This window comes from Formica exsecta, unplaced genomic scaffold (assembly GCF_003651465.1).
Source record: "Formica exsecta isolate Colony F162 unplaced genomic scaffold, ASM365146v1 scaffold591, whole genome shotgun sequence".
Classification (NCBI taxonomy): domain Eukaryota; kingdom Metazoa; phylum Arthropoda; class Insecta; order Hymenoptera; family Formicidae; genus Formica; species Formica exsecta.
The window spans coordinates 805,176-816,857 of record NW_021853185.1 but is presented as its reverse complement, the minus strand read 5'-3'; the positions used below and the strand labels follow the sequence as shown (position 1 = coordinate 816,857).

At 35.7% G+C, this 11,682-nt stretch overlaps 1 protein-coding gene across 1 annotated transcript in view; it reads left to right on the top strand.

Annotated features, from left to right (window-relative positions):
- The first annotated feature begins 333 nt into the window (after positions 1 to 333).
- LOC115242388 (diacylglycerol O-acyltransferase 1) overlaps positions 334 to 11,682 on the top strand; it is an 89,210-nt gene continuing 77,861 nt past the window's right edge. Inside the window, exon 1 of the mRNA XM_029818643.1 lies at positions 334 to 455. Within this exon, the coding sequence (XP_029674503.1) occupies positions 334 to 455 (122 nt within the window). The remainder of the gene's footprint in view (positions 456 to 11,682) is intronic.

The window sequence follows — 11,682 nt, the reverse complement described above, 5'->3', positions numbered from 1 at the left end:
TCCATAGTAGTACGATCGTAACCACGTCATAGTGAGCATGACAGAATCGCGTCCGAGCGGAGATTAAAATTCATGTCGTTTGTAACGTTTGGCGTGCACGCCTCTCACGCATCGGGAAGAAGCTTCCTTGTTATCAGCATCAGTGGTCGTTACCGCCGTTACCACGCGGATAGGTCTCACTGACGGCGGAGAGTCAGAAGTGTTCGGGAACGTGTCGGCTCTCGCTTTCATCCGCGAGTCTCTCTTTCTCACGCCAACGAACGTAATTTGCGTCGTGCCACAAATACGCGTGTTTCTATATGTTCCTCTACGTCGCATCTAAACGACGACACCATGACGGCCGAGTACGAGCACAGTGACTTTCGGAAGCGATCGCGTAGAACGAAGAGCGTAACGAGGGCGGAGGAGATCAAAAAAGCGGAACAGATGGTCCGCAGATCGCAGCCTGACAAGCCGTGAGTAACGCACTGATACACAGCTAGTTTCGCATATCTGTTCACTTACGCGCCCGTGCCTCGCATTTCCATTGACGCGTATCACGGGTATCCGTTCGGCACCATGACAGATCGATTATCAGCCAAATATAGATAACGATACGGACGATGATTGTGCACGGTTACGGCGAGAGCGGACGTTCGCGATGTCGCCAAATACGCGGGGACGTGAAATTTTTAGTAACTTGAAGAGAACCTAACACACGACATAACAGACACGCTTCGTTTAACGTGCGCATGCGTATTCCTCATCGTATACGGGGAGATACAATGGGAGGGGATACCCCATTCTTGACGCTCGCGCTCCGTCTCGTTCCGTTTCACATTCCGCATCTCTCTCCGATGAATGTTGTAATCGATGCGGAGGTCAGCTGCCTGGCGCCCCAGAGTGCGGTCGAAGTACAGCTCGTTTCACGATACGCACAAGTACCTCTGACGAACTAATCACGAAATAATGAACTCTGGACAGGTGCGTGTTGTCCATATTAGAAAAAAAGAATGGCAATGCCATGGAATTTATTACTAACAGACATCCTTACGTTCAATGCAATAGATGACGTAACATTTTATCAATGTGAGTACATAAAACCAAATATCATTTGAGGTCAGCATATATTGCGCGGATATGATTTATTCTTATTACTATACTTGAATTTTTCATAGTGCGTGTATATAAATTTCTAGAAAGGAAATCTTTTTTTCTTCAAAAAGTTAAATTTATTTATTAATATGTTACCATTACATATGTTTAATATGTAATGAAGAATTGTAGAGATAATAATGGACACAAATTTGATGAGAGGTTTGATTGTGAACGGGCGTGTTTACGTCATTAACATGATAACGGTGAATACTTTGCTTGATATAGAGTCGATAATTTAAATATTTTAAGTATTTACGAAAGTGGAAATTTCATTAATTGACTGTTTGTCTTATAGAATATGCAAATATTGCGTAAAAAAAATTGCACACGGAAATAAATTGCATATAATTCATACATAATAACAATTTATTTAGTATTTATCTTTTGTGTCAACGTCGTAACATCACAACGATATCAATCCATCGTCAATGATGTCTTATTTTCATATAATGTTTATTATTATATAATAAATTTGAACAGCAATTCAACATTAAATGGTTTTGTATGTTAACTTTAAAAAGATTATTTAAAACGTATATGTGTGCGTATATATTAGAAAATAATATAATTTACATAAAATAAACAATATTTTTTAAAAACAGTACATGAGCGTATAAAATATATTATATAAATAAAATGCCCAATGCAATAACATGTTCTATCTTTTTGTGTACATTTAAAATTTGCTTAGTAATTCTCGCTTGCTGTAAAAACATATATGACATATATATATTTATCCTTGTATGTATGCATAATAATATCGATCGAGTGTAGATCGTAGTTTTTCTTAAGTGTTTATGCACTATGCAGTTGACCTCGTGTCATTTCAAGAAACAACGTTGCATTAAATTTGTTTTGATAGTGTGTCTATATGATGGGATGATGATGGAACTATTTATATGATGTAAAATTAGATATCTCTGGATATACGATCTATCTATGGAGTATTGATCATTTAATTTATAACATAAACAATAGTCTGACATTTCAAAAGTTTGCTCTATTGTCAAAATCTTGTTTGACTCCAACTGGAATAAGATTCGTTTCGATTGCATGTAATTAATGCATACTTCTTGCTATTTCGGAGTTTAACATCGAAACGATCTATTCTATTCTGTCCAAATGTCTATCAACGAAGTCGAGTTAGAGTTCGGTTGCATTATGCTTACAACTTTGAATATAAATCAATCTTTAACGAGAATGATCGAATTCGAGGAACTTGGAGAAGTGGTCGTGGGAGAAATGCAAAATTTAATCTCACGAAATATATATAATATGATTTGATCATTATGACGTTCGCAAAGAAGAGAGTTATGCAACATATGAGAAAAATTATATTGAATACATGTTTCATAGATTTTGGCCGGTTTTGGTCTATTTACATTTGTTATTTCTATACACTTTTTAGTATTTTATTATAGATAAATTAATTTATTGTATATTATCTATCTTTGTCACATCAATTATTTAGTGAAAATATTTGTTAACATCAAGATACAATTGAGATTCCGATATCTTTTGATTTTTGCAAGAAGTTAAAAATTGACGCAGCTAAAAGTATCAATTTTAGTAGAATCTAAATTTATAGTCGAGAATCTAAATTTATAGTCGAAAAACTCTCATTTTTGTGTTTGAAACGTTGTGACATGTGACTCGGAATTAATCAAGAATAGACTTATTAAAAACATGTTTTGGATGGTTTGATCGACAAGGTCCAATTTCAAATAATTTAGTATATTTATGACATCTTCGTGGCATACGAAATCGTAGAATACCTAGTTTATGTAGAACGATTGATTTTGCGAGAAATTAGATATTATTTAAAACTACACAAATTCTTTTACTCTCTGTTTTTTTTATAAAGTAATTTATTCTCTCAATAAATTAAAAGGAAATGTCTCTTATATTATCTTTTATCTTCCAATGTTAATTGGATTGAGTAATTTTCTTAATATTAATGTTTTAGAGCAATCATTTATCATGCGTATCTATCTCTCTCTCGAGAGAGAGAGCATACGATATTATTTGAACTACAATCCAATAATGCCACAAAAATATCTGCAAGGCTAACTACTGCTCGCTTGAAAACAAATAAATACCTTTTTAAATGCTACATTGCACAGTGAAACATTTATTTTCAACAAATTGAAATCAAGCGGAACAAGTTTGAATAGATTTTTACCGATAAAATAAAAAAATTGTCATCTTGTAAAATGTTTTATTCAATTATTTATATAAAATAATCACGCAACAATAAATATTGCAGAGAGATACCTTTTTTTTACAGCAATATAAAAATTTCATTATTAAGACACACGTTTTTTTTTCTAAATATCAGTGTTATATTTTCCGTATTCAAAACTCACTATACTTTCATTAATTAATTTTACGAATAATTCTAATAAATGATTATAGGTGTTAAATGAAAAGACATCAAGCTTGGAATCATTACTTTGTTATTATTATATATTTATAGCAATATACAAATGTATGCGCGTATTGTCGAAGCAAAATAAAAATTGTATAAATAACCTGATAATTCTACGTTACGATTCTATCAATGTGTGAATTAATGACTCAGATATATTCGAGGTCATTCTCGTTCATTAGAAATCGCGAGATCGTAGGTCAAGGTTAAGGACTATGAACTTTCGATCACGCGAATGCACGAACAAATTAAACGCCTCCGTGCGCCTCGGTGCGCCTAATTAAGCTCTGGGTTGTGCCGAGGTTTTGCTTCGATGCCTCGGAAACTCCTTCGTGAGGTAGTCGTCACTCTTCTCAGCGACTTCCGGAACCGCTGACGGTTTCCATAGAGTGGAACGTAAAGCGAGGTATGCGCGCTGGAACATCACTTTCCCGTGCCGTTAATTAAAATGTTAATTCGGGTGACGCAGCAAAATCACTCTGATGTTGTCGTTAAGCTTTTTCTCTCCGATCTTCGCGTCATACGCACTTGATAATACGTTAGCAATCTTTCTTTTGCAAAATAACAGCAATCATGCAACATTTAGTCTATGATTTTGCATTACTTTTTATAAATGCTTGTTGTTACTTATTATTTCTCTGAATTTTGGATCTTTACATAATGAAAATGATTTTATAAAAAAGATCGAATTAAATATAAACTTATATATAGTTCTTTTTATACTTATTTTTAATTGAATGTCGGGTATTGATAAAATTTTATAATTCAAGTCTTGCTTTGTTGGATCATCAATGTTACAATTTTATTGAAGTATGAGATTAATGCTATTATAATTTAATATATAATCTCTCTTTTGTTCATGGAAATATTTCTTACCGGAATTAAATGAGTTTTTGTATTACACAAATTTCTTATTCAACTATATGGATTCAGGAATGCGATTGCTCTATTATCAAGTGCGTTTTCCGTTCAACCGAACATTCCACTAGTAATGGAACCTAACAAATTGATGGGCCATTCATGATTTGACTGGAAGTAGAGAATACGTGTGCGCGTTGATAATCTGCATTGCTAGAATATGCCGATTTTGTATCGCCATGAAATCGCTTGCTTAATGCACATTAATGGAACAGTAACGGTGGATTATATGCAGTGAAAGAGAATACAGAATTGTAATGACACTTTAATGACAATATATGCATATATTTATCTTTCTTGCATGTTATAAAAATGGGTTGGAGGTAAATGTGGAATATATTAATTTCTTGATCGTACGTGAGTTACTAGCCGTGAGAACTATAGAATTTATTCACATTGCATTGTAAAATGAAAAGCACACATATAATATTACTAAAAGAAAACATTTAATTTAATTTAAGTTAAATTTATACATGATTAATTATTTGTTATTTTGTTATATTCATTATAGGTAGTGGGAAAAATATTGTATTATTGAAGAATCGCGGAATGATTTAAATAACAATATATGAAAATTATTAATATGTGTGTGAATGGATGAAAACAACGAGCATATAATTCTAATATTGTTTTTAATGAAAGATGTTTCAATGAATAGAGAAAATATTTTTTGTGGAAGTAAAAATTTTTTTTAGTATGTAACGTATTGTGTTGAAATTAACTATAACAAATTTTATGTTTCTGTTTTATTTAAAAAAAAATACATATATTTTGTTATGCCCCAAGTCTTAGCTGTCTCTTCTCACGTGTACATATGCTCTGTTCCGTCGCTTAGTAAGACGGGGAAGAGATTAAGACAGAGTAAAAACTATTCTTCCGACATGGTATAATGACTTGCAAACAAGAGTTTCTTGTTCTCGAAAATGGCGAGTCTCTTTTATCTTGCCACGTCGCAGCTTCTTTTCTGTCTTGGGGCGTGTTTTCCTTTATTCTTCCCGAGACCCTCTCCTTATTCCGACGAATTCATCCTCGCACAAACGATCTTTATATTTACTCACGGCGTGTTTGTCGAGCGCTTCTCTTGTTTTCGCGAGTTTGTAATTAGATGCACGATGGATGCAGTCGGGCAATATCGAATTTTCGTCTTCTTTCCACGTGTGGGTGACGAAGGCTGTGGAGGGACACAACGTGAGAAGGGCGGGACGGCTTTACAGTGTATTTCCGAAGTGCCTGAGATTGATTTCGGAGAGTTTCCGATCTCTCCCATTCTCGATTTCGGCGCAGGACGTGTTTGCCCACCTGATTCGACGATTCGCTTTCGCCTTTTGCCGTTAAAGGGAATGCCGCTAAGTTTATCGATGCATTGTTTAACTGCGTTGTAGGGGGGCTTATTCAGTGAAGCAACAATTGATTACTGATTACAAAGACAAGATACAATTTAAAGTTACAAATTAGTCTACAAATTAGAATCTTCCGCTTTGCTTACTGAGGAGAATTAACAAACTCGAATGTTATATCTGGAGAATTTGTATAAATTAATTTGTATTTAGCTAATATATCTTTTTTAAATATCTGAAAGAGTTACCTAAAAGAACAATCCTTCACTAGTAATAATTATTACAAAATACTGAAACTTCTTTAAATATTTATTCTTGGAGATATGATGAAGTTTCGATAAAATCTTTTACATCGTTCTTTAATCGATTAACAGATCATTTAGACAAGAGAGAGAGAATCTTGCTTTTAGATTTTAATTTACGCTAGGCTACTAATTGCGTTATTGCCTGCATTGATACTAACTCGCAAGAATTAGCTCTATATGCGTTCAATCTCGTGTGGGTGGCACGTTTTGTAGCAAAAAGCCTCCTAATAAATCCTAAAACCACGCGTCATCTCCGCGACGGGCGACAAATTTCTGCCTCAACATCCAGTCTGTCGCGGCAGATTTTTGCTTCTCGTCTGCTGTTTTCTCCTCCGTTACTACTTTTTTGCATTTTGTCGAGTTCGGCAAAAACTTTTAATCTCTGGCGAACCTATGTGGTATAGAGGACGGTCTCGCGTAGCGCCTTCGAAATGGATAAGGATTAACGGTATTGTGCTGTCAATCCCGCAATCCTTTTCCTCCAGTGTGCTACTGCCTCATAATTTTTATCGTTCTTTCTTTTCCTCTATCTCCCTCCGGCACAGTGGATCATTTTCACCGCAAGATAGTAGGTAGTAATGGCGGATTTCGCGCGCGAAATCAGGCGGAAGAACAATGGTAGCGATTACACCGGCGGAAGGGATGGAACGAGTGTCTGGATTAGGAAGGGTTGTGGTTTTTTGGCGATAAAAAACACATCATCGGCTTGGAGCTCTTGCTCTGCTAATCGCCACGAAGATGAGATAGTGTGCCGGATGAAAGATATATATTTTGCAGAGTCATATGTTAGAAATTTTAAAACGCTTCACAATCTTCGAAATAATTTAAAATAATATTTGAAAATATATAGGCATCTCTCCCTTTCTCGCACGTACAACATTACCGTTTCATGTTACATTGTATTATAAATTATTGTTTGTCGCTTTAGTTTAATTAAAAGCAATGTGTAAAATGCATGTTGATGCTATATACGACATTGGTCGTAAATTTAATACGATCGAAGATCGATGTTATCTTTTTTCCTTATGCTGTTATGGTAAAGCAAGGCGATTAATATTTTACATGGATATATATGGTTCAAATGAAACGATCGATATTTCGCAGTACCGAAACTTGCAATTATACGTAATTTGTAATGATGGAGTGAAAAGAAACGCAATTTAGACCACGACTGCAACGGTTGGGAGTGACGAAGTTGCTGCGTGTTTTTGCAAAAAGACGAAAAGGAAAATTTAGTGGCTGTGTCACGACCGAGCTTAAATTAGCTTCTTTAACGCTTGTCCGGTTTATGCGAATTCCGTTTGCCGCTCGCGAGACAGGTGAGAAAATTTTGATGAATCTCCGGAATGCAATATCAAGTGGTAGAAATGTCGTAAGCAAGAGAAAATGGCGATAAAATGGTTTGTCGCGAAAGAAGCGAGAGAATAAAATAGAAGACAGACAGATGGACGGGCAAATAAGCGAGATAAATAGATAGATGGATAGACGGATAAACAGACAGAGAAAGAAAGAGAAAAATCGTGGGATAGCATGAAGGTGGAATGAGCGATAGGGCGAGAAATGAATCAGAAGGTAGACAGAAGGAAACGATAGGTAATCGATGCCGTAGGTCGTCGAAGGTGCGGATAAGGGAGAATCGTGCAGGATCGAGGTGAACGAAAGCGAGGAAAGGAAAACCTGTTTAAAACGCCATTTAATTTCTCTTCATGAATCATTTAGAATATTCTTCTGTAAGAGCGCCGCTCTTCTTATTCTTCTCTCTTATTCTCTTCTATTCCATTTGCCTCTTCAATTCGCTAACCGGATGTTGTAGTGGGAGGGATTCCCTCCTCATTACACCGGTAATATATGTATATCCGTCTATCGTTTAAATATTCACGAGGTTTTCCAGTGCCTCTCGTAAGATTCGCGAGGAAAATACCACCCGACAAGGAATCCTGACATAGGCTGCTATTCTTCCATTTTACCCTTCCTATCGGTTGTTTCTTCTTATTCCTCGGCACGAAGAACTACTTTTCGCCGTTTCTCCGCAGAGAAAGAAAGAAAAACAGAGAAAGAGAGAAAAGAAGAAGAGTGGCACGAGTGGCGTTTCTTCTTTTGTCGGGGTGACTCTCAGATCAATCCGGAAGCAAAAGATTCGGCACCTTTATCCTTCGCAAAAATGCGTCTATTCTAACGGGTAACTCGTGAAACACGCAATTTTTAAATCAAGGTTTCGACTAATTTAAATGCATGGTAAAATTCGAATAATGATCAGATAAGTACTAATGTATACTTTTTTTACTTTGAGTAAATTGAAGAAAATAAAGAGGCATTACGTCGAGACAATGAAATTAACAATGTAGCTGGATTATCGAATAACGAAATACGACGTCTTTATCAATATATACAAGTTCTTTGAAATCTGTATGTAATTTATTACATAGTTTGCAAATGAGTTTCAATTGAGTTATTTTTTTAATAATATTTATTCGTCTAGATGTTTAATGTTTCATGTTCTGTTTTTCATTTAATACATCTGTCTTGAATGCAATGGTTATTGTATTACGCTGCAGAAAAATATGCGGATGAAATACGAGTAGTATCAGGAATAACGAATGAAAGGAATTGGACAAAAAAGATCGGAATATGTTGTACGATGAAAAAATAATACTTTGCATATATACACAAATATGTTAGTCGCTTGCGATAACTATAGATATTTTTTTAATCTTATTACATGATATTCTATAATGTTGGAAAATCACTTAGGCTCACTGAATATAAGTCTCCCCAAATCTCGGAATAATTTATGCAACTCAGCATGACGTGGGACATTAGTCATCCGTGATACGCTGAATAATTATTGCACAGATAGATGTGCAGTCGGACACACACATTGTTATTATATAGTGGCGAGGTACAATGTTTGCGTATCTGTCTGGACAATTCCGACGAGCAGTTAAATAAATCGACACTACATTAATAAATTATGGTACACTTTTATAAAAACGAAGGAAATGATAATTTATTACAAAATATTGGAATCTCGTGTGTATAAAGCTGGCGTTCCATTTCGTGAAAAATAATTAATTGTTGAGAGTTTTGGCTTATTTTTTAATAGTTTACGTATAAATATATATAAAGTTCTTATAAATTAAACAAATAGTTCTGACCATTGAACCAAAAAAATGGCTCAACTGAGACGTCAAGTTTTCGCAGCGTCTCACTTTGTTTTGAGCTATTTTTTCGCTTAATGGCCCGAACTATTTGTTTAATCTATCATGAACTCTATAATTAAAACTAAAACATTGGCATTCGCTGAAATCTCCATTGTTATGTTTAAAACTTATGCACATTTAATGTTTTTTTCGATATTTGTCATTTCCTATTGTAGAGAGGAATATTTGCAATTTAATTTAGCCATTTGCAGTATTAATAGTCTCGTTCATAATTTTCAATAAAGCACGTTCGAAAAGTAACACGTAATGTCGATCATTCGGAAAAATATTGGTCGGATTGCGAAAATGCTGATGATGGACAGCCGCATATCTCCTCGACGCGAAAATGTATTCTGATTTAATTATGTTTTGTAGCTGCGACAATACGCTTGAATAATTATACGGAAACATTAACCATGTTTTGGACATTTTCCAATGTGAAAACGCGTTTTCCCCTTTATTTCATTTCGTTCGACCATCATATGCCGATTATCCTCACTTCTTTTTTTTTACTCTCCGGTCTCATTTTTATGTTCATTGCGGAGGGATTTTTTTCGCAGGACAAACTTTGCCGAGTGTCCATTTTATCAGACAGAGGAATAACAATCGTCATATTTTTAAATCAGAGCACGCGACGAGGATACCGAGGAGATTTTTTGCGCGCGACTTCTTTTATTTTGTTTAAAATCTATCCGCGAGCGTGGGTTTGCATTTTTCAATAGAATGCGAGTTTCGAATAAACACGATTTTTGTTTCAGGCGCTGTAAATAATTCTATTTGAAAATTGTCACGGTTTTATCGGTCGTGATCCGCGTTTGCTTGTTTGATTTTTTTTCTCGCTATTTTTGGCCGCGGACAAACTTTCAAAGTAATTTGTACGTTTGATGGCGATAGCCCATGTTTCCATTAAAGTCTTTAACAGAAATGTCAAAAAAAGAGAAATACGAATACCATTTCCAACGGAAATTTACAACTGATAATAATGCAGGATGGTAATGATGCATTAGTGGAAAATTGCGCGAAATTATGACTCTTAATTTTTTTCGATGAGAATTATAACTTGGGTCTTTGGTAAGTTTGAAATATATTAAAAGACAAATTGTTTTTTTCCTAATAAGATATGTGATTCATTGTTGTTTCAAATAGAAGTATATTGAAAAAATAACTTTACTGAGAAGCCGTTTATTGAAATATTCATCCGCATTAGCAATTTAAAAAATGGCAGAATTTAAAATTTGTCATGTAAAAAGCGTCAATATCAATTGGCGAAATCAATTGTCATTGGAATGCATTAGCGATCATAATTCAGAATTCAATTAAATCCGCGGATCGGACCGAAGTCACGTTCGGCGCGGATGAGAAAAACCGGATCCTCGTCGGATGTTACAGGCAAAAACTCGACGCCGAAGTTACGCGCACGGACACGGTGTCGATGATCAAGGGATGTAGCGACGCGACGACTACGTGCCGAAAACTCGTCGCGTTAGCGGAAGTTTCGCTTAAGAGGAACTTTTTGCGCGACCTGTAATATGTCCACTGTAAGAAAGCGGAAGCGATTTGCTTCGAAACGGCAAGAAAGTGATGCGCGCTTTGGGAGCGCGTCTCTCAGTTCCGGAATAGCAACGACAACTTAGTTGATCCTTTTTGCTCTTTCATGGCTGCGGTTTGTTCAGAAAGTGGACTGAAGTATGATATTGCAACTTATCCCACGGAGAAACCGCTCGACCTTCGTCTAAAAAGTGCCGTCGACAATCGCGATAAATCATCCGAGAGCGCGTGTAGCTTCAAGCGCGGTTCCCTCGGCATGACAAGGCGACATTGTCGATTCTAATTTATCAATATAGAAAATAATAACGTGTTATAATAGTAAAAGAAAAGTAGAGAAAAAAAAAAAGGAAAATATCTATAAACCGAACTTTGGAGATGTATTTTCAACGCGGTATCAATTATAGTATGATGAAACATTATGATAGTTACTTCAGCGTTTTTGATATTATATCGAATTTATCTCATATGACTCATCGTGTTTTGCAAATCGAGTGATAAAAGTCGAAAAATCGCGTTGATGACTGTATCTCACATTTTGCAAAGACGCCGGATGAAACATTTTAGAAATATCCAGTGTACTCATCGTTCTCATGCATATGGAATTTCCGTAGTGACACGTCTGCATTCTGTTCACTATGCTGTCCCAATACCAGAAGCGTGAGAGATAGCTCTTCGTGCACAAACCGCCGTTTCTATCGCGGCTCTATTAATTATCGCGATCTGCCATAAATTCTGAGTAATAGTTACGGCGCACAGGTCGAGAGGGTTTATTAGGTGAGCCGTTATGCGGGAGAATGGGGGAGGGAAGG